This window comes from Amblyomma americanum, chromosome 1 (assembly GCF_052857255.1).
Source record: "Amblyomma americanum isolate KBUSLIRL-KWMA chromosome 1, ASM5285725v1, whole genome shotgun sequence".
Classification (NCBI taxonomy): Eukaryota; Metazoa; Arthropoda; class Arachnida; order Ixodida; family Ixodidae; genus Amblyomma; species Amblyomma americanum.
Window position 1 is genome coordinate 94,392,701 of NC_135497.1, and position 23,921 is coordinate 94,416,621.

The 23,921-nt window shown below is 49.1% G+C and overlaps 1 protein-coding gene across 1 annotated transcript; it reads right to left on the reverse strand.

Annotated features, from left to right (window-relative positions):
- Positions 1-759: 759 nt before the first annotated feature.
- LOC144112276 (beta-scruin-like) lies at positions 760-23,613 on the reverse strand. The gene is made up of 10 exons (XM_077645188.1): positions 23,575-23,613; positions 22,155-22,297; positions 21,220-21,339; positions 19,928-20,114; positions 16,223-16,417; positions 15,682-15,893; positions 14,320-14,504; positions 12,937-13,044; positions 7,456-7,625; positions 760-1,132 (listed from the first exon to the last, which is right to left on the reverse strand). The coding sequence occupies exons 1-10, from the start codon at positions 23,598-23,600 to the stop codon at positions 760-762; spliced, it is 1,719 nt and encodes a 572-aa protein (XP_077501314.1). The 5' UTR covers positions 23,601-23,613.
- Between the last annotated feature and the right edge of the window lie 308 nt (positions 23,614-23,921).

Below are 23,921 nucleotides of genomic sequence, written 5' to 3' on the forward strand. Positions count from 1 at the left end.
TGTATCAGAACCCAGTAGGTTTCTGGGGTCCAGTCCGCCCACAAACAAGACCCCTGGTAAGTGCAAGTCGGAACGCTGTCCAGTTATCTCGAGCTCGCGCAGACCCACAGTCAGCCATTATGGCACCGCCTGCAGGCCTAGTACCCTCCCCCCCCCCATTCCAATTTTCTCGTGAGAGGGCGCTTTGCGGGCCACTCAGCCAGTCGGACAGAAACTCTAGACTGGTAGGAGACCACCCATGGTGCCTTTTTTGACACGAAGTTGTTTGCAGGCCCAGTGCGATCACAAGATGCCTTGATCGGAGCAGCGACCGCTAGTGCTCTCGTAAAAGTGTACGTTTTAAAACTGGCTGCCACATAGACGCGCGAGTGGATGCGCGCGGTGCTCTTTACGTTTTAGGGGTTTGTGACGACTGCACAAAGAAAAGACAGTGTGCACGTTCGGAACGCGAAAATTACAGCTAACCCTAATTACTCTGGAGCCTAAGCAAACAGCCATCAACTGAAGGGTGTACTTCGTAGTTTACAGTGCGAAAGGCTCAGTCCAGCCCTCGGTGCCTGACTGCGCTTCTAATCTCAGCGAGGAAATTGACGTTTTTCGCGATTTAGGCGTACCGAAAACTTTTGTTGGCACCTGTACGGAACTGTGATACCAACGCGTTTAAGATGACGACATCCGGCCATCCGGATGGCAGGCGCAAACAGCGGTTGCGCCTTGCGCTGACAGAGTCACATTTATTCCAGGCAATGGACCGTGCCCCTAGTAACCCCACCTATCCGGCTTCCTCCTAATTCGCTGGCTTCTGCGCAGCGCAGGCGGTGGCGGTGAGTCCTGGGGCGCCGGGAGTACCGAGGGCTCCTGGTCGGCTGCGTGAGCTGGGTGGGCCGGGGGCGGCGGGAGGGCTGGGGGCGGCGGGAGTGTCGGGTGTGCCGTGGACGTCGGAAGTGCCGGGAGGGCCGGCGGGGCTGGAGGTGCCTTGATGGCCAGCGGCGCCCTGTCTGCCGGGGATGCCTTGAGGGCCGCGGGCACCAGGGAGGCTGGATGGGCGGGGGATGACAGGAGAACCGGGTGCACCTGAGGAGTCGGGTGGGTCGTGGGCGCCAGGACGTCCGGAGGTGCCGTCGCAGTTTTGCTAGGGAGAGGGATGGTACATATCTTAACAGTAGTGGTACATGTACACAGAAACTGCTGGCGCCCTTAGACCGTGACCCGTTTGCGGTCTGACACGTCGTACTGCAATGCCATCTGTGCTTGAATTTTGTATCCCATACTTACAAGTAAAGCTGAAATTTATTCCGTGAGCTAAGTTAAGTATGAAAAGGAACGCTTAGCATTGTGTACCGGCATCCAGGATTAAACTTGCTGAGCTGAAGTTTCACGGGTATTACAAGCGAAACAAAAACTAGCCCAAAAAGGGAGTAAGCTATCATCAGGCGTGCTTCTGTTTACGGCAGTATATTCTGCCCAACTCCTGGGGCAATATTTCTATCACTAAAACTACGGAAAAAAACACTATGTTGGGAACGCAAACAAATTCCCTCTTCCAACTACGAGATAAGATGATTTTAACCGACGTGTCAATCTTCTCTATATCCTAATCTGAAGACCTCCAGTGCCGCTTTTATACGCCTCCTCCCACTGCAGTAACCTAAGCACCGTTGTATCGTTTGGAACGCGAGCTCGCAGATGATATCGCCTCCGACGCCGTCCGCAGAGTTGACAGTTGACACGAACGTTCTAATTCGGGGCTTTGTCTGGCATTAGCGTCGCTAGGCGCTGGCGGCTGGATATTTTCGACGGCTGATGAAAGCGGGAGACCTGCTGGCATTTAAAATGGTGGACCTACCGGCCAACGCTCAGCGTCGATAATCAGTACAAGCACCACGCTCGAGCGGTGGTGCGGGTGGCGGTGCCTCAGAGAGAACCCACGACGTGCACCAACCTCAAACGCCGGTCAAGACTGAGCCGCTGTGTGCAACCGCTTTGGCCATGGCGCATCACTAGCTTCCCGAGTGTGACGACCACAATGACAAATCGATGGCGTATCTTACGAAAGTTGAAGCCTTCTTCGAAGCAACGGAAATATGCGGTTGAATTGAGAAGAGGGTGTTTCTCAGTTCTACATTGAACACGCGCACAAGGTGCTTCCAGGAAAAGTGGCACCGAAAAATTCAAACGCAGTGAAGTACGAAGAATTAGTCGAAGTCCTAAATGCGTATTGACCCTAAGAGCATCGAAATAACGGGCAGCCTCCGCTTTTTCAACCGGCGCCAGTCTGCAGGTAAGTCTCGAGAATTTGATAAAGAATTTCGGCAAATAGCGGATGGCTGCCTCCTGTTGAGCATGCTCCATAGAATGCTTCGGGATAATAGTTTGCGGCGTCAGGTCATGTGCCTTGCAAAAACAGTTGTTGGCGAAAACAGAGCCCCCCTGCAGAAGGCCAAAGCAACAGTGCTCTGCTCTGTGGCAGCGGAAAGGAGAAACAACGTGATTTCTTGGGAGTTCACAGCTGTAAAGAAGATAAGCGCGTGCCGATCGGCTTTGGACAGGCGGTAATAATGTGGACGGTGCGGAAGCACAAAACACGATGGAAACGTCTGTAGGTGGATGAAAGCTCGCCGCTACCTCTGCGGCAGGTTCATTTACCTTGCAACAAAGCGCCTTGCGACATGAGCGAGGAACGCCAGAAAATTCATGCTCGAAGAAGGCCAACCCTTCATTTTGAAAGAAGAAACATTGGAGGACGCGGCCGATAGCATGCACATGTGGTCATCATATGATCGTCGATACTGGTTCGGCTCTGTGTTTTGTGCTTAGGAAACTTTGAGAGCAACACAAGAAAAAGTGGCCACCTTTGTCGCCATGAAACATCAAACTTTCCTGTTACCTGGGGACCTTGCCACAACTGGGGCAGTTGGATATGCTTGTTTCTTACACGCGACTCTCATCGAGTGCTCGGTAAATGTTCTCGACTGCTCAGGGCCAAGCCTCTGTGGACGCGACTATAGTATATAAAAGTTCAGCAACAGAGTGTCGCCAGTCATCAACGTCGGGGCGAAGCGGGAGGAGGGCCCACGAAAGAACTGATTATCAGCCGTGGATGATGTGGTCTTAGAATTCGAAGACTACTATTCTGCCTTGAATAGACTATGAATGAATGAATGAATGAATGAATGAATGGATGGATGGATGGATGGATGAATGGATGGATGGATGGATGGATGGATGGATGGACGGACGGACGGACGGACCTCAAGGCGCTCGCTTCCACTTCAGTCATGCTACGAGGTAGGTGCCCCTGTTCAATCGCTCGTGTTCAGTAAGCATACACGTTATGTCTCGCATGCCTTCCAGCAAAATGCATGAAGACACATACTCCCCGATCCGGCATTCCCTGAGAACCAACGCGAAGGTGAATGGGCCCTCTGGAAGAAACGTGGCTGCAGGAATGTCGGAAGCAGCGTCGAAAATAGCGTCTCCACGTGTTCGAACACGCCATCGGGTCGACGAACGGAGTGTTGTCCTCTTCGGTCATGCTGGGGTTGAAGAATTGCCCGTGAGCTGCGCCTTCGACAGAGGTTCCACGGTCTGGTCATCAGACGACGAAGTACAGGATCAGTGTTGCACTCTTCAGTCACGCTGGGGTTGAACAATTGGCCGACAACTGCGCCTTCGACATAGGTTCCACGTTCCGGTCATCAGTACAAGACCTTTCGACCCCTGCTGGCAGACAGCCCGCATTCCTGTGTCACGCAGGCGCCTTCCTGTTCCACATGGGCGCAGTCCGCACCCACGTGCGCACCCACCTGGAGGCCGTGTGGACGACAATGTGACCGGTTCCTGTTCCCTTTCCCTCAACCGAGCTGCGAGAGGACATCAGGACCACCCTGCCGTGGGTGGTACCATCAGTGTCATCGTTTGATTGGACTTCATTCTTCGAGCTGTATTCCCCAGCTAGAGATCTGGGGAATACGAAGCGTATTTAACGAGCTGCTGGTTTGGTAACAGGAGGAGAGCCCCCCTCTTGAGAGATACCCTTTGCTGGGAGAGACTCCCGACTGCTAAGAAGTTCCTTTTACTGAGATGCACTCTCAGTTGCCCGTACTTGTACATTATGTAAATAGTCTTTGTATAAAGGTTTCCAAGTTTTCTACCTCCGATCGCCCCCGTCTCTTCTCCGGCCCAGTCATGCTACCTGAATCCCAAAAACTAGTGGCAGTGGTGGGATGCCCGCGTCAAGTCACCAGCTCCAATGGGCCCCGGCATCTGCGTGATTGACTGATGAAATCAGCTACGCTTCTTAAGACCGAGAGATGAACGCGTCAGGTCACCGGCTCCAACGGACTCCGGCCTCTACGGGACTGACGACGTCAGCTGTATCTCGGTTGGGTGAGTGCTCGATGTTTGCCATTCATTTCACCTGACCGCACTAGCACAGGCAGATGTTAGTAGTCGGACTTTGGTCATCTGGGAATGAAATTTGCAGGTTTGTGTACTGTTTGCTTCAAGGTGCAGCTTGTGTTTTAGCGGGGTTAGCGGCACGAGGTGTGATCAGCGATGGAGAAGTTCAAGGTAAAATACCTCCTTGAAACTCTAGATTGGGGATTTCATTAGACCCCACTAAAACGAGAGAAGCGATCATGGATGTTATACGGGCGGAAGAGGTGACAGTCGTGGAGGCAGGCGAGGAGTGGGAGACGATTTTGGAACGAAAAGTTGAGGTAGAAAAACGAATGATCAGCGAGGGAAAAGAGAAGAAAGAGGAACGCTTCGCCAAGAGAAGGAGGAACATTATCTTCTTGAAAAACAGGAAAGGCGATGGCTCCGCGAGGAGCAAGAGAAACAATATCTTCTTGAGCAAGAAGAAAGACGAATGTTTCGTGAGGAAGTAGATAGAGAATGGGAGGATAGTTGTAAGCAACGGGCGCAGCTAGCGGCTGAGCTAGAAGAACAACGCAGACGAGAGCTACAGGAGCTCACGCGTTTAGTTCAGTGGCGTAGAGTTCGAGATCGTTTGCGGGCTTTCCGAAGAGGCGAGAGCTTCAGAAGTTACTTGACGAAATTCGAGCGGACCTGTACGGAAGAGCAGGTAGGCCAGGGCGACTGGCCTTGGATGTTGACGGCCATCCTCTCTTTTGATGTCTTCGCCGTATTAACGCGGCTGTCCGACGAGGATGCCGACAACTACGAAATAGCGAAAAGAGCCCTCTTCCGCTTCTTCGTCACACGTACAGAGACGGAATCTAAATATTATAGTGATACCAGTGGGCAGCGCTCCCATCAGAGTGTCAGCGACCAGCCCACGAACCCCGCTTGGTCAGCTAGGGACATAATTGTTGCTCGGAAGAGCAGAGAAAGGGCCGGTTCTAGGCCTGATACAGATGCCGCTATGGCAAATGAGGCAGAGATTCCGCGCCAGAAAGACTGCGGCGAACTTATATGTCACCGCACATAAAGAGAGCTTTCCGGAAGAGAGCGTCACGTAGTTACTTGACAGCAACGTTGAAGCGCCAAGTCAGAGCGCAGCCTTCGCTGAAAAGTTCGATGGCGCTCAGATTGCTGTTACCCGGACCGCTGCTCCGAATTAAAAGCCTGAGAACAGCGAACTGTTATTTTCTGCAGACGTTCTAACGCAGGCAGACTGTTTTGTCTCCGGCGGGCAGTGGTCGACGGATAGCGCCCGCTGACAGTTCGATTGTAAGCGCAGAATGCGGCTCAGCGCTGCATCGAAACAAAGAGCAGCTAGTAACTGCGGCTAGTGATAGACCGCAGGAAAATGAGCTATCGTGCACAGAAGAAATGGCAGCGAACGGTTCGTCAAATGAACCGTCGCCTCGCACTGAGAGCCAAGCACAGGTGATGCCGCCACGCAAGAAACATAGCGAACGCAGCGAGCTTTCGGAGATTGATGCGTCAACTCTCGATGCTGAGGCGAGGTCCTGAAGCATAGCGCCTTGAGAAGTAAACGAGAAACTTACACCGTTTCCCAGAGGTCAGCTGCACGCGAAGAAAGATGGGCTGGTCAAAAACACCGAAAGTGTTAAGGCTAATCAGCAGTGTAACGACCTGACATCTTCGCCGCGGCACAGGAAATCCGAAAGGCGTCGCGCGCAAAACCTACCAACTATGCATGTAGGGTTAAAGCCACCTGTTTCATTGTGGCACCACGACAGATGTTGTCCTAAGACACGTGACGCGTACGGCGTGCTATGCAGAAGGGCGCGCAGCCGCCACACAAAAGGGCGCCATGGAACGCGCGCGTGCCGGAGGGGGACACAATATGCTGGGAAAAGAGAAAGGAAGTAGCGCCCCTCCCGATTTAGGCTTTCCGAGAATTACCCAGGCTCTGGAAACATATCGCACAGAGGAAATTCTATGGAGGGTTTTGACAGAGGCATAGCAAATCAGCCACTCAAAATTTGCGAAGCCTTGCCCACAGGAGGCTGTCTTGGCTGGTAGAGCGGCCGTCGACCGCGTCCGCGCAGTGCGCGCCTCAAGAAACAGTTTATTCCTTGAATCGCAAAATGGTTTTAAGGCGTACTCCAGGACAAAGCCCTCTTTGTATTTAGTGTTTGCTTTTTTATTCATTAGAACTAAGACTTGAGATTTTTAGGGCTGAGCAGAATTTTGTACTCCTCAGGAAGTTTGTGCTGTAGTGATGTAGCCTTGATCTTAGTTTAACCACTAAGTGTTGTACAGTCTAGTGTAGTGCAAACGAACGCTGTAGCAACAATCTGTTTGAAGATGTAATCTTAACAGCGAGATTATCTTATGTTTTGTTTCTTTTCTTTACGGCATCACTTATGCTGATAAGCTTGATGCGAATTGTTGTGCGTAGGTTTAGCTGCGCACTGAGAGTGTTCGCTGAAAGCGGAAATACAGAGGTTGAGTCACGGGTCTATGATGCGTAGTCTCTCGTGTAGGCGCCTCGAGATGAGTGTTTGGTTTGTTATGCGGTTTTGAAAGAAAATTACTTTCAGCGGTTGATTGGACATTCTGCGAACTGTATTCCCTAGCTAGGGATCTGGGGAATACGAAGAGTATTTAACGAGCTATTGGTTTAGTAACAGGAGAAAAGCCCCCTCTTGAGATACCCTTTGCTGGGAGAGACTCCCGACTGCTAAGAACCTCCCTTTACTCAGAGGCACACTCAGTTGTCCTTACTTGTACTTTATGTAAACAGTCTTTGTATAAAGTTTTCCGAGTTTTCTTCCTCCGATCGTCGTCGTCTCTTCTCCGGCCCAGTCACGCTACCTGAATCCTAACAACGTTATCAGAGAGCATGACATGCGAAGCTAAGAGAAATGCCGGAGCGTAAAATTCACTTCAGCAGCACGAAAATGTGGAAAAGAAGGAAGGACCGCATCACTGCGGCCGAATGCAAAGTGGTGGCGCGACTGTTGGCGAGCAGCATTTAGTTATGAGTAGTGTTGTTGAGCTTGAGATGTCACTCACTTGGTTTTGAGGAAGGAGCCATCCATGCGACCCACCATACCCAGGTTGGGGTCCATGTTTTCACGGAGTGTTTGCTGTCGCAGGTACTGTGTTGCTCCGGAGGCCTCAGCGCCGTTGGCATCCCAGTGGCTTTCAAGCGTTTCAGTGGAGCGCGCAGGGGGAGGCCAGGTCTGCGTGTCAGTGAGAAAGCGGAAGTCTGTGCTTGCGTCAAGGCTTTCCCGTTCAGAGCTGTCGGGCGCAATATAAGCACAGCCAAAATGCGGCGGGCAGAAGGGGTAGAACCCTGTGGAAACGTTCGTCTGGATGGATGGATGGAAGCTAGGAGCGTCCCATTTGAAACGGGGTGATGGCAGTTGCTACAATACCGAGTTTATTCCCTTTATTTTTGTTTAACTGTGTTGGTAAGTTAATAAAATTCGCCATTTCTTTAAAATACGTCTTTCTATGCTTTTAACGCTATGTTTCATCTCTGCTTTTGAGCCACAAATCTTCGAATCGCGTTTTGCTAATTTCAACCACAGATTTGTTTACATGACTATTGTTATCTCTAAACCCTAGGGCCTCAGGAAGATTGACTGTGGCTGCATCAACATCGGAATGGATACCATCACAGTTTAGTACGAGGTGCTCTATTGTTTCTACAAATTTACCACACGCAACACGTGTGTCATCTTCTCCATTAAATTTTTTTTTGTAGCTGCGCGTTCTAAGACACCCTGACCTAGCTTCAAAGAGTAGGGCACTGCCTCTTGAGTTTCATAAAACGCTTCCTTACTGATCTTCCTTTTCCAGTATCGTTATTGTTCTACACTATGCTTGTTTTCCATTGAATCTATCAAATTTTTCCTTCCGCGTTTTTAATTTGTCGTTCAATGCTTTTTCTTTCTCCGTCCTCGTGTCTGGCATGCTTACTGGTAGCTTTGTAGTGCTTTTCCGCCACTGTGAGTAAGCGCTCTTTCTCTGTAGGTATTTTTATACCTTAGCTGCCCACGAGCTATCGACCAATTTCCTCAGGCGTTCTTCGTATAGTGTTTTACTCTGAGGCTCCCGTGTTTCGAAGGATATTAAGGTGGGAACAGATATTCTAGGACTAAATTTCCGGAACCTGAAGGCGTTGTTTTATTAATTTGCATGTCCCTAATACACACCACACATTTCATAAACAAAACACCTTGTACAGATATTTAGCCACTGTTTCATTATGACTGCATGTCTTTATTTCCCGACCGTTCCATGAGCTTGTCGCCATACCTTTCATAAAAATGCCAAGTTATAATTTTCTTTGTCTCTGTATATTTCTGTATATTTTTTTCTGTACATTTGTTTCTGGATTGTGTTGCTTCGTTGCCGTCAATGCCAGGGGGGACCAAGATTTTTTTTCAAGCCGTAAAGGAACGGCTTTTCTTCTTGGCCCCTTTCACAATGTGTACGTCATGTTGTGAAGAACAAATAAAAATGAATGAATGAATATCCCCCGGTACTGCGGCGTTGGTGGTCTTCCCCTGGCCACCTTGTGCTAATCTTCCAACAGCTCTCTCATTTACTTTTAACCTCGACTGAACCTCTTCCCTCAAGCACAACACCGCATTCCCGAAAATAAGCGCAGGCACCATTATTCGTTTCCAAATACCTCTCAGTACCTGTTGTACCCCCCCCCCCCCCCAGTGCCCTATGTTTCATTTTCCCGGAATCTCTTCGCCCTTTTGCTATGACAGTCTTTTCGTGCTTTTCCGTGTACCTCGGCCCTTTGTTTACCCATACCCTGAGGTATTTGTATTCGGCCGCTCGGGTATTTCATGGCCTTGTATTATAATTACCTGATCACTTGTATCGTTGAAAGTCATCACACCTGACCTAGTCGCGCTAAAACTGACACCTAGACTGTCTCCTTCGTCTCCACAGCAATTAACCAAAGTTTGCAATTCTTCCTGGCTCTCTTCGTTGCTCAGCTAGCCTTCCGCGTAATCTGTACGACAGATTATAACCTAGATTGCTTCCCAGTATCCTAGCAGCCTTCTTTCCATACTTATCATATAAAGCATGAACATCAGCTGTGATAAAGGACAACCTTGCCTTAATCCTTGTGTACCTCGACAGTTGTACTCTTATATGTTCCCATGTTATTTAAACTTCATTTTCTCGATGTATTTCATGTAGAAAATCAATTAGCTCAAGGCCAACACCTTAATCTTTTAACATCTTCCAGAGGAGTTCCCTGTTCACATTGTAGTATACACCGCTTATGCAAAGAAAGCTAAATACAGAGGTCTGTTTTCCGTCTTAGATATTTATATGCAGTGGGTAAGCACGAACAGGCTATCATCTAAGCGCTTACCACTTCTGAACCCGTTGTGAAGTTCTGAGGCATTGCGGCGGCGCTTCCTTTTAGCAGCGTCATGTAGAGAAGAGCGTATTGCACAAAACTAAACTGCGCCTCTTCGCTGCCAGGCTGTCAAACAAGGAGAGCTTTTTACTTTTCAGTTCCTGTGTCAGGGCCGGACCGATCTGTGGTTCGAGCTATGCTGCAATCTGAAGACGTGACGCAGATTACCGCCTCTCCAATCAGCTGTAGCTATCGTGTTATTTGTTTGATAGTGGGAGCAACTAGTGCGACATCATTTCCTTTTCCACATTGATGTAGCTGTTGCGACACTTCACTGCATCTGCGGCGAAACCAATTTTCCTCTTTTCCACTTGTCCACCTGCTATGGTGGGCAGGTGGCAACCTGCCCACCGGGTTGTGGGAAGCCTGCCATCCCCAGGCTTCAACCACAGACAGGACGGCTTTTTCGCTAGCGAGGCGTCCAGCGAGGCAACCTGTCCACCAGGTTGTGTGTGGGAGCCTGTCCTCTTTAGGGTTCGATTACAGACAGGAAGGCTTTCAACTCAAAGGATGCAGCTGCGAATGCCCCTCAGAGGTGGCCGTCCAGCCAATACAGTCGTGCAGATATGGCTCTGTAGCAGACGCTGTAGACAGGAAAGGAATAGGGGCCTTTGTCTTCGGCCCTAGAGACGGTTTCCCGCGATGCACCCTCCGAACGGAGGGGGGGAGGACGGACGCCCCGTGACCCTCCCTAGTTACATAACTAACAAGAGAGGGCGCTACGTCGCAAAGGCATGAGCGCCACGGACGGCTGACTGCTGAGTGCGTGCGGGAGAGCACTCTGGCTGCGTTCCAATACTCTAGACGTCTAACAAGACGTATAGTGTGACGTCTAGTTAGCCGTCTACATGTCCATGTATTGGAACTCTTCTACTGCTCACGCCGCCTCGCGTCATAACAATGTAACTAAAGCTTATGAACAGTTGTAGTACAATTTTTCTCAAACTGAGCAATAACGATCATTAATAACGTGTTTTCAACAAGTTTGCACAATTTTTCTGCAATGAATGCGCGTAAACCGGACTGATGGATGTGCCTATCGGTGGATGTGCCTATGCGATTATTCTTTTATTATTGATGCTAAACTGTACATGCTCCTCGAACGTGCTCGTCCAAACGGCCCTGTAATTATAAGAAAGAATACGAAAGACTGTAATCAATATGCGCGAAATGCGATACGGCTAATATACACTGCAACAGGAAAACACAACGTGCCATTAAACCTGTCTGCCGTACGTGGTACTCGGAGACGGCGAGAAACATAAAAACAGCAGCCAGCTTTAATCCTGCAAAGACTAAAATCAATTCGCAACATGCCGGTGTATTTGTTCTGGGAGTGTAGAGAAAAAAAGAATGTACGCGAAAGAGTTGATGCAATTAATACAGCAACAGAACACATTTGTTAACCGTCACGCCAGCCGTCTTAACGCCCGTCGAGTAACCCAACGGCAGCGACGAGTATTAATCTCTAAAATGAAGGTGCTAATTAAGATCCGGCATCGTCGGATGCCGGATCACGTAAATTAACAGACCACGTAAACAGACCTACAGCGTCCGAAGCTGTAGCAAAGCTCTCAACTGCACGATTTTCTCCTGCGTGATTCACTGCTAGGAATCGCACATCCACGAAGATTAATTAGCCACTAGTTTGCGTACCAAATAACATAATGGAATTACATTTTTCCTTTCGTATACTCCGTGTACAGTCCGACGCCCGCAAGAGCATGACTCGCTGATCCGCGTATATCAGCTCCGCCATCTTTAGACCGCAAGTTAGCCTGCATCGATGTGGACTTCGGCGAAGCAGTCTTAGTAGACTGCTTCGCCGAGAAATAGAACGCGTCCCAAAATGGCGGCTGTCCGGCTAGACGTCTAAGTAGCCGTCTACTTGGGAGTATTGGAACGCAGCCTCTCTTCGGGTGGGGATCTCGTCGAGTACGGACGTGTAGGCACTGCTCCCCACTCTTTGCCAGCGGGGCGAATCCTCGTGGGGGAGAACGTTCTCCTGCATCTCATCCCGTCCGGCCGTGGAGTGTCTTCCCAGCCCTACCGTGGGCGAACATTCGCTCGTAACCGTGCTGGTGAGTCGTCCGACTTCGATTCCTTCACGCATTTTGTTGCTAGCTGGCGTTATTGTTGTCGCAATAAATGCCTCCTTTGTGCCAGCCAGTGTCGCTGCTTTTGTTTCCCCCAGGGGAAAGCCAGCCGTGGCCGGCGTGCGCTCGGTAGCGTACGCGATCACGGGGTGTGGTCCGGGTGATTTTGTACGGTGTCAGCCGCGATTAAACGGGGAGAAGGTACTTATACCCTTAATAAAACCACACACTCGAGACCGAACAACCCGCTCCCCGCGGCCTTTCTTCTTCCCTTACTTGTAAAGTCTCTGCCTGATAAAATCGGTCGACGCCACTGGCTGGAAAGCCTTTTTCGAGAGGAATTCGCCGCTGCATTCTTCAGTTGTAACGGACTGTAGTGCTAGCGCGCTAAAAAATGCTGACAGAATTAACGAAGCGCCGTCTGCATTTTTGAGTAGCCTAAGACCTGTTCGTGGCATCAAAATGGTGCTGTGCGATGTCAGTGCACGTTAAAGATCCCCAGGTGGTCGAAATTATTCCGGAGCCCTACACTACGGCACCTCTCTTCCTTTCTTCTTTCACTTCCTCCTTTATCCCTTCCGTTACGGCGCGGTTCAGGTGTCCAACGATATATGAGACAGATATTGCGCCATTTCCTTTTCCTCAAAACCAATTATTATTATTATCATCAAAATATGTAAGAGGAGGAGTATGAAAAAAGGAAGGTGTGCCCGACAGCATACTGGCATACTGCCTTGTGCTTGTGCTCACCTCAACATAGACAGGCGCAAGCGATATCGGCAGCACGCGCTGGTTCTCGCGCAGATGAGGCCGCTTCAAGTACACTGACCTCCCAGGGCGTCCCTGCGGTGAACTGTTGTGGTTGCTATGCGCTCACCGGCGCTGGTCAAATCAAATTATAATTTATTTACAAGCCACAAAGATGGCGTCGGTACAAAAGGCTGCTGCGACCAGAAACACGGCGAGGCGACTGTCCTGCTCACAGTTTTGAATGTTACTTGCATTTTTTAGGCGTGGCTGAAGTCTCTCCCCTCTGCGGTAATTCCGGTACGCCTTTTGGATGACGGTCGCTGCCCTCTCACGAATGTTTGGCGTCGCCTTTTTTCCCGGCTGTGAAACACACGAAAATGAGAAATAGAAAAAATAAGGCCGATTTGTTGCAGGCAAACATGTCGACAGACAGCAAAGTCTGATGCTGCGGATGCTGTTCATGTAAAAAACAACTAATCTTTGAAGGCTAGGACATTGTGCTTGCTGCTCATGCAGCATGACTGGACAGCTCTAAGATGAGGAATAAGTGGCAGTTTCCAATACGAGTGAACATAAAGAGTGCCAGGGACCATTATTTCAAGCAATCCGATTGTTTCTCCTTCTCTGTGCAGAGCGTGGAAAGAATTAGCACAAAAGCAATACTTTTTCACAGGTCACAATATCAGGTGTGTCGTCTAAATTGGTTGGGATCCTTCTTGATTTAATTTAATAGCCTCCAAAACGTCCCTTTCTTGATAACGATAAACTTCTTGGAATCGTTAGGGTTCATTGCGAGCAACTCATCGCGAACGATTTGTTTGGCGCCATTCAGCTTAGCTTCTTCTCTTTACTGCAGCACGCATCGCTCCTCCCTTTTGCTTCGGCTTGCCCATCTGAGACGATTAGCTGACATCCCAGCAACCCCGTAGACGAAGTGGCCTAAAGCGGCTGCCCAAGTCCATCCATGGGTGGAATGACCGCACGTTGAAGACAGAAAACCACTACCAAGGCTGTATCTCTGTTGGGAACTAACCAAATGAGGCGGATTTACGCGTTCCATTCGCGGGCGCTGCGGCAGGTGTAACGTAGTTGAGTTGTCCTAACGTGGCCAAGTGTTCTATCCGTTCGGTGTGCTTATTCCTTACACTCGCAAGGTAGTTCAGGTTCGTTTATTTCATTACATGATAGATATTAATTATTCGTTCAACTACACGCAAAAACACTGCTGAGGCAGAACAGTCTACTGGAGCTGTACTCCAATTTTGTCCTCGGACAACATGCCAGTCTTGTTTTCGTCTGCGTGTTTTTTTGCCAGTTGCATTTAGCTATTCTGGGATGACCTGTATAGTATATGTGTACGTCATATGTGCTGGCTTTTTAAATCCCTGTTATATGAGCCGTGGCTACCACACTTCACTGTCGGCGGTTTCTCCAATGAACCGCTAATGGGAACTGCACGAAGCTCTCACGTCTGGGACATGCCACATGGGAGAAGAGCGTTCCACAAGGTTAGTAAGAAGATGAAGGCGCGAGTGACCACTGATAATCAGGGACGCTTGTTTCGATGGATCGTTGCAGTAGAAGACGCGTGGAGCAAGACCTGGCGCCGATGAGCCGTCCCGTGGCCGGACTCACCCATATACTACGAAGGCGTAGCCAATCCAAACCATCCTCGGGCATCACGGCCGTGGCTGAGCCCGCCAAGATCCTCGGCAGCGGTTCACACTGCATGAAACTGCGACGGGCGCTGTCGAGCATGATCACGTCGCCGAGTGGGCGGTTGTTCTCATCTTGGCCCCCAAACAGGTACACTTCGCATCCTGCGCGTGGTGTCCAGCGTTTCCATTCACACTCTCACCCTTGGATTTAAGCAGCTCACGACTGTGAATAAGAAGAACCATTAGAACACACATGAAGAAAAAATATGTCGGGTAGGCCTACGAGGCTGCCCTGACGCCGTGTATCTGCGTGAGCGATGCCTTCGACAGCTCTTACGAGTGCAACAGTGTGGCTCTCGATCACCTTAACTATGTTGCACTCAGTTTGCTGTACGACGAAAAAACGCGCCACAGAAGGCGATGTTCATAAGCTGCTGGGAAGCGGTTCCACCCGATAATCGAAATCCGTGGAAAGACTCCCAAATGAGGGTCAGCAACAGCAAGTATTACACAAAATTAGCAGTACAAGGTTGCTCCTTTCGCGGAGTTTGTGCGAGAAGATTCACCCTTGGAGGCCTTCAACTTCTCGCGGTGCAAACGCCATGTCAGCTATCAGATATTAAGCTTAATTTAATTCTTTTTAAGCATGACGCCGCGTCCATATTGCCTTGAGCTGGCGCACCGCTTTCCAAATAACATAAATGAGCAAAGGTAGTCGATGAAAACTATTCATGCCCTGGCTTTTCTCATTCCATTTCGGCACGCTCTTCGCTTGCATTGTATCTTGTAAAGGAAAGACCACCTAATAAAGTAAATTAATGCGGCTAAGTGTAACCGGCGAGCGGCCTGCGTTCTGTTGTTTTTGTTGCGTAATTTTCATTTAACGTTAGGTATTTTAATAAGCATTTAACATTTTTGCTTAACATTTAGGCATCTGGTAATATAAGTTCTTTAGACTGCTTATGTACCTGTTTATAAAAGCGAGACGACAAAGCAGTTTTTAATACTGTCGCATTAAGAATGGCACATACAGTTCACACCAAACCGGGCGAAAGCGCCAAACCTGATTGTTTCCTCTCCGGATGCGTTTCGTTCGCTGCAGAGTATCGTCGAGATGGGTGTGATGGGGATACACTACCCACATTTGACCTATAGCGCACGTTGTGAGAAATACCGGACCGAGCAGGTCACTAAATCGCGAACCGTGCCTTCGAATAAACCGCTCCAGCGCTTCAGCTCGGATCATGCGACAGTTTCGACCGGAATAAGACAGAGAGGGTTATCTGCAGCACTCTGGTGGCGGAATGTGCTTGTCAGCGGCTGCCGCTGGCCCTCTCACCTGTTTTTTCCGCGCAAACAGAGTGCCTAGGCGATGGCATGACAGATCGTCGCTGCATGGTGGACGAGGCCAGGCGGAGCACGTCGATACACGTGGTGCACTTGACCTTGGGCCTCAGCTGCATGACGCCCCCTGCTAGCCAACAGTCGCGTTGTACGGCCAAGGCTGAGAAAAAGGCCCTCTTCTCCATCATCGCTGCTAGCTTGGTCCAGCTGCAAAACACGGGGGGTTTGCATTTACTGAGCACAGAGGAGCGCCCGTCTGCCGCCGATTCTCTACTGCAGTTCACGTAGCGGCTATAGAGGAAAAAAATTAAGGTCATGCACTCACGAAGTTTTCTTTGAATTGAGGCTGAAAGGCCCCAGTGGGGTGGCCTTTTCTGCAAGCGTGGGGCCTTCGTGCGCTGGTTTTTACGCATTTAACTTTTTTTGGCGGGTTAGCCTCCCGCCCCCTCCCACACAAACACACACAAACGCATGAAAAAAAGATAAGAGGAAAACTACGCCGTCAGACCATTCTGTGGCGTACAGTGGGTACTTACGAGTCTGTGCTCGAGTCGAAGATGTAGATCGAGGCCTGGAGGGCGTGCCCGTCTGGACCGCAGGAGGTGCCGCCGATGATGTAGACTCGCGTGTCGATTGGGGCGCCAGCCATCCGCATGAGAGCCATCGACATTGGGCGAATGAGCAACGACTGGTTCGTATTGAAGAAGTAAACTTCAGCGCTGCTGAGCATCCTGCAGAAAAACCGTCGCGTCGATCTGACCACGCCGTAAGGTAAGCAGTCGACCACTCCTCAGGCACGAGAACGCTCTTACAAGGAGCGCCACTGTACAGCGAAGAAACTCCGCTTTACTTCAGATAACGTACAGTTTACTATTCTGGATTAGCTTATTTGTTACCAACACTTGAAAGCTTGTAATGATTTGCAATGATCGCATCAATTTAATGACTAGCAACCGCGTCTCCTTTTAATCTCCAGATACTGATACATGAGTTGCATTCATGAGACTTCTTAATCGCACAGATCGCTCTATCACTTTCATGGGCCTACTTTGGCATATATCTAATCGCGTAGAGTGTAAGTTGCGGCTTCCGAATGCGATGTATAATTAAGAAGACAAAGACGCGTTATGATTTATTGCTTTCGCACAAAGACTCTTATACGCTGGCATTTACATAAGGGTTAAGCCCAGCATGTCCTTTTCCTCACTCCCTCCCTCCCTCCCTAATCAGCCAATCTCCATTAGCTCTCATCTCCAGCAGTTCAAAATCCTGGTCTCTGAAAACGTGTTTGCAGGCGGTGACCAGCATTGGAGATACCGTGTCCTCCTGCCAGACATCCTTCCTTATTGGAATTTGACTGCTGTCTTCGTGGATGACGTCAGTCGGTGTGCAGCCATTATAGATGTTTTAAAAAAGCTTTTAGTGGGACAAGAATGCGCACAGCTTCTGGAACAAATATTAGGGCGAAAACAGACATACGAAAAGGCATCTTCATTATTTAATACCAGCATAACTGCTGAGGTTTAGACCGAGTCGAAGGTGTCTCTGGTTTCCGGAATTTCTAGAATTTACTACAATACAAACGTCTTTAAGTCTTCACAATATAAACAAAAAGCAAAAGAATGTTGTGCTCTGGTCTTCAAAAATAGGAAAAATATTTAATTCGTTTTGGCCTCCTTACTGCTCAATAAGTAGCATAATCGAAGATAATTTACTGTGAATGCAATACGCCTCTGCAGCCGTGAAACGCGCACTAGTAAGACGCAAGCGATGGCTTGTGCGCGGAACTTCAGAGGAGCGTACGGGATTGGCGGAAACGGAAGCATTGACACTTAAAGAATTAAAGAGAGCGCTTCAATGTAAATGTTCTTCTCTATTAGTATCATAGCCTCGAAAAATATCATTTCTTTTTTGCTCCAGGTTGACGCCTGCTTTAATGTTTTCCCTCAAGCTATTGCCTGAAGTCCAAATATTAGCAGGTCAAAATAAATAATCCCAAGCGGACCTTTGAAGAGGTACCTTACATGTCACAGTATTTTTATTCCCTTTTCTTTATTTGCAAAACAGCGCACAATGCGAAAGACGGCCAAGAAGCGGGATACCTAAGCGATGCATATTTGTACATGCACGAACATTTCGTCCAGCACCGGTTTCACCACTCAGCGTTAATTTTATAGTCAGTAATGCAACGTGGATTTCACATGACAGCAAGAGTTGTGCGTTGTTGCAGAGCGCCATTCAGTCTGGTTTGTTCGTGCTGCATTCGATGAAGCGAAGGAACGCCTAAAGCCTGGCCTACATTAAGCATTTTTAGCACGCGGAAACGTGCCACGAGCGAACCCTCATGCGGCCCTGCCGCCACACCTGCACCGCCACGGATGCAAGAAGCGGCCGCGATAAACGACCGTGACAGTGCAAATTCGGCGGGACGGCCGCATGGGTTTGGCCCGCGGCGCGTTTCCCGGTGCAAAAAACACTCCATGCGGACCAGGCCCATGCTGGCTCAAAACGTGCAAGCCAGCTGAAAAAAACTACCGTATGGGTTTTCTTTTGTGCATTTGTCACAGGCTAGTCTCGTGGCCGAATACAGGCTGTCGCACGCTCTGAATTTGCAGTGCACGCTATAGACGTTTCACAGTGCCGTGTCACGGGAGCTGCCATCTTTGATCACGTGAGCCCGCAGCCATTCCACGCCTCTTGACTGTTTGGCGTGCGCCTCGACGCGTCGGCTGCCGCGTCCGATGGTTCGGTTCCGGCAGGCAGTGTTTCTGTTCATACGGTTGTAAGACACTATAGTTTGTCCAAAGATTCGAAGGTCATGTGTGCGCCCTAATTTTTTCACTTGAGGCGTGAAGAAGGTTTCGGGCTTTATGTCGCAGAGCCAGCCAACGGATGGATCGACTGATGCTTGTCTTTGCATCCGCAGAAGGCTTTGGTGAATGTTGTTTATTGATATTATCTAAAAAGGGAAGGTTCAATGCTCCTGCGGCTGCGCAGGTCGTTGTAGTATTGCGTAAATACATGCAGACACCGCTCTATAAAACGCTCACATGCACATCGAAAGCATTTGTTTGGAACCTGTTAACGGAGCTTCGAAAACCAAAAACATTTTCTACTTGTTTGTTAAACACAGAAAGGCGACCAAATTAAATACCCACACAAATGTTAAATATTATGGTAGCAGTGTCATGCATTAAGCAGCCTTCATGAGCTGGCGCGCAATCACTTCGAAGGATTCCGCGATATAAATGTTATAACACGCGCACGGCAACGCGTTCACACTACACGAAGTTCAAAATTACGTCAGTCTGACACATGAAATTTTGGTACGCTCCACGCTCGATATGCGGGCATGAAAAGGCTCGATGTCTCGGCAATGGTAAGCAATCAGCGTCACTCTGTGCGCTGGCCTGCGGAGTCACTTTTCGTGACTGTCTCGCAGGAAGAAGTGACAGCCACCCTGCAGCACTGCAGCCGTAACGCAAAAGCTTCATTCCGAATATGGTCCACGAAAAGAGCTCTGCTTGGAGCGAAGTTCAAGAGTAGCGCCAAGAGGGCACACAATACACAGACGGTAAGCGTCGTCCGTACGCGCGGCTGTGCACTACACGATCTGCACTAGTGGCATGTAGGAGTGTAAGCCGTCCTTGTTTAGAGTACCTAATTCGGCCTCGGGCGCTGCTGTTACTAAATTGCCGCACACCTTAACTTGCAAGCAATGGGGTCTCGCTACACACGCAGGCGCAACCGCGCAGCAACAGAAAGCACTAAGCGACTGCTTCGGTGGCAGAACAGTATATAATGCAGCAATGTTGTGCACTTGCCCTCGCAGATTTTCCAAGATCGTAACCTTTCTTTCTATATCGGCTCTCTAGCGTTGGCGAACGTGTTTGCCGGGTTCCTCTTCACGGAAAGGGTGCGTGGCGAACGGCCGCGAAAAGGGGCAGTACTTGCTTGTGCTGTTCGGTTTCGAGAAGCTCGCAAACAATTGAATACCGCACCTTTAACTCTCCGTAGCATTTCTTGCAATCCACAACAGGGCAAGTATTTCCTCTTTCCTTCTCCACCTTTACATAAAGAACACTTTGGCAGCCACCCGTGATATTTCCATTACTGTGTAAAGCGTACACGCCGGCGACTTACGAGGCCTGTAATGGCACCGTGTTACGAGCGCGTCTGTGGCGCCATCTCGTCTCAAGAGCAAGAGCTGCACGCTGTAAACGGTCTATACGGGAGCTCACCGGCCGGTGCGATGGAATCCACCGAAGACCATCATGCGGCCATGCCAGCCGACGGCAGCGTGGAAAGCGCGTTCACGGCTCATTGCGGGTAGTTCGATCCGCCTCTTCCATCTGCTACTGAATAAAAAAGCCTTGTTCGATGGCTGCATATGGCCACTGGTCGTTACGCAGAGAGGGTCCAGGCCGCCTGCGCAGAGGGCACGGCTGCATTCAAGCATAGGCATATATAGCCTACGACGAGACACAGGATCGCAAGTATAGGCCGCGCAATTTCAAGCACATGGTGCAGTGCATGCGATGCGCGCTTAGCTTGTAGTGGGTGTTTGCCGAGCTGTTGCGCAGGGTGCCTCGATGCCCGCTCGTATCGAGGCACCCTATACTGTTGCTTATATGAAGACCGAGGCGAGGAAACAAAAAGCAGAAAGACCATGCGGAAGCCTGTCTACTCTCGAGCACCACGGTGCATCGTTTACGTTCACCGTGCTGCTCCGGCTGTATGTGACGATATGTGTGTGTTGTAAACGAAAAAATGATTATAATAACGATAAAATCAACAAACTGCGGTTAGAGAACAGGACCGACTGTGCATACGAGTATCCATAGGACGAATGTCAAAGATCATGGCCTTCGGATTGCTCTTCCAACTTGCGTTGTTTTGGGTTTTACGGCGCATAAGGAGGTAAGGCTAATAGTGCTAAAGACAGGCTTAGGAGTGACATTTTATAAAAGTTTGCAAAGTTAAAATTTATTTGACACCTCTCCTTCTTCAAAGAACCCCTAAAACCCATGAAGCATCTACAACTGCATTTTCTATTAAAATCAAGAGTGTGATAAATAGAATGTGATGGACGTAAAACTACACGAAATATCTTGCGTGGTTCCGTTTGTTTCTATAAAAATAGGGTGTGGTTTGCTCTGGGCTCGTCGCCGCAAGCTTAACATAGAGCTTTATCTTGTTTCTTGAGTACAAAGCTTTTGCGGGAGGCGTGCGTAACGTGCACGTTGCAAGCTCTTCGAGCCTAACACAGGCGCTCGAAAAGAAAAGTCACTCTGTTCGCACTGAAGGACGGTATCAACTTTGAGTACTCCACAGAGCTTGAAAAGTGTTATGTGGATCATTTCTACACAGGACAGCCTTTAAAGTGCATGCATCACCCACTAATGCCTGGAGACCAATAGATGACGGAACACATTTCCTTCTATGACGTTTGTAGCCGCGTGGAACACTGCGTCGAGCCGCGTAGAGCCGACGTTAACGCTTTTGTGTAGCGGGCGTTTTACACTGTACTCACCGGCCAGCATGACGTCGTTGTTGCGAACGATGACGACCGTGCGGTCGCACCTCGGCTCTGCCATGAAGCCGTAGGGCCTCCAGCGATCGTGTCCCGGGCCATAGGACAGCATGGCGGCTCCTGCACTCACCGCGTGTGCGCTGGAATAAGCTTCCTTTTTTCTCCCACTTTTCTATGCGCACTTAGCACTGAAATTTTCTACGTGAAGGCCTCCTTGCAGCGTGCGAACCAAGGCTAAAACACGCTCTGCTATTGTGGGAGGCACCAGCTAGGACCCCGCGAAATAATTACTAGACAGCAGGCTTTCCGACGGCCCAGAATAATACGTCCAAACTAGATGGAACAGAGTTAGAGTGTGCAAAATGAAGCCCAATCTGGGCGTGAACTCTAACCTGTCGGTTCTCGAAATTATTCCCCTCTTTACTTCTAGAAATCCTGCCCTGCCCCTTCATTTCCGCCGGGCCCAGCTCTGGGGCTTAAGATACGTGATAGCAGTTCCCGGGGCCGGCAAAATCTTTTTCTTCTTTTGTTTTTCTTTTTTAATAATCGGTTCTACTACAACCATTACTACTACTTGGAAAATGCAAGGAATATATAGAACTGAGAGATAAAACGGAGACGCGTAATACCTCCACGGAGTGAATGTTACGTACATTAAACGCACACCGATTGTCTGCATACAGATAAAGTCTTCGTTTAGTAGCTCGTTAATTAGGTTTTTCATTGCGCGCTTGCTCTCAAAGACGTGTAAAGCTATTCCTATGTTGTCTTTAACACTGCTTTTTACTGTGTCAGCATTAAACTGCGAAAGAACATATTTATGGCAGAATCATGACTCCCGAGCTAAAGACGCTGCGTGGACGGCTCACGCGTGTATATCGACGCAAGCTATGACCAACTCTATGCGTGCGTGTTCCGACTCAAAGGCGGCTTACCATGAGCATCATCGGCTAGCTTGGTAGGTGATATGCCCCCGATTAGCATCAGGTTGCGACAAGGCCCGTTGTAGGTCAGCTGAAGTGCGGTCGCTAGGTCGCCGTAAAACGAGACATCGAAAAAGGAACCCAGTATTTCGTTCCTGGGCACAAGAGAAATAGAAGAAAAAGTAAAGATAAAATGTAACGTAAATTCAGTGTCACCACGTGCTGTTTTGCCTAGTGCGTTCGTTTTCGGCTCCCACACACTCACACACATTTTTGTTTTTTTTTCAGGTCAGACTGAAAACGCTGCCAGGCTTTAGAAACGCTGATATGCTTTGCCGCTAAGCTATGATGTGAGAGCTTGAAGTTTGACAAGCACCCCATCTTTGCTTTGCGTCACGTTTGGAAGACGCGTGTTGTTACAGTTTATTTCTCTCATCCAGGAATGAGGGACCATGGCAGCTGAAATCGAGCTGCCTATTATGTTGTGCGCCAGCCGTTAGAAAGCCGCGGAGGGAGACATCGCAGCTGGGTGGGCGAAAGAGCCGGAAAACAAGGGCCGAGCAACTGCGTAACACGCATATACAGAGCGCAACTTTTAAAGCGATATCGATATCGTGATTTTTTGCGCATGCACGTGTTATTGGGTGTGAGGCATCTCAAGCAGCGCCCAGTCGAACTTCGCTCAACGAAACGAAGGCGCAGATGGCAAAGGACCGGGGGGTGGTCAAGGTGCTGACCAGAACGGTTATGAGTGTGACCTTTCAGCGTCTGCAAAGAAGCAGAAACGCCTTTGGTCCTTACAGCCTAGATCGCCATCTGCATTACATATATTTCTCACCAAACCATGGGCAAAACTTCGATGGCCTATTGACTGAATATAATAATAATAATAATAATAATAATAATAATAATAATAATAATAATAATAATAATAATAATAATAATAATAATAATAATAATAATAATAATAATAATAATAATAATAATAATAATAATAATAATAATAATAATAATAATAATAATAATAATAATAATAATAATAATAAATATAATAATAATAATAATAATAATAATAATAATAATAATAATAATTGGTTTTTTGGGGAAAGGAAATGGCGCAGTATCTGTCTCATATATTTTTGGCCACCTGAACCGCGCCGTAAGGGAAGGGATATAGGAGGGAGTGAAAGAAGAAAGGAAGAATATGTGCCGTAGTGGAGGGCTCCGGAATAATTTCGACCACCTGGGGATCTTTAACGTGCACTGACATCGCACAGCACACGGGCGCCTTAGCGTTTTTCCTCCATAAAAACGCAGCCGCCGCGGTCGGGTTCGAACCCGGGAACTCCGGATCAGTAGTCGAGCGCCCTAACCACCGAGCCACCGCGGCGGGGCACTGAATACAGCGCACCTTGCGATAAATTCTACTCACCGCTCGTCGACTGTTCTCGGAGTCATCGGCGGCAAAATCTTGCACAGAGGACTCCAGAAGTCCGGGTGGCTTTGCTGACTCGCCGCCAGCCAGAGTGAACTGTGGCATGCGCGCAACTCACTTTTTTTTGCCCGCTAACGGTGTTTTCCAACTGCATAGCGCTTAAGCGCCAAGCGCTTCGCGGCCGAGATGCCGCAGACAACATATGCTGGGGGTCAGCCCAGCTGAGAAATTGGTCGCCGCTGCCGCCGTGAGCGCTGGAAATCCATTTGCTTTGTTGCGGACGTATATCCCCGATACCACGTTCTCCCATGAGAGGCCACGATCCTCTTGTGAATACCTTCTCC

Coding starts and splice junctions, on each gene's coding strand:
- LOC144112276 (XM_077645188.1), bottom strand. CDS start 23,600: ATGACTCCGAGAACAGTCGACGAGCG. Junction 20,115..21,219: donor CAACGACGTCATGCTGGCCG/GTGAGTACAGTG, acceptor CCCTCTGCGCAG/GCGGCCTGGACCCTCTCTGC. Junction 15,894..16,222: donor TTCGACTCGAGCACAGACTC/GTAAGTACCCAC, acceptor CGTGTTTTGCAG/CTGGACCAAGCTAGCAGCGA.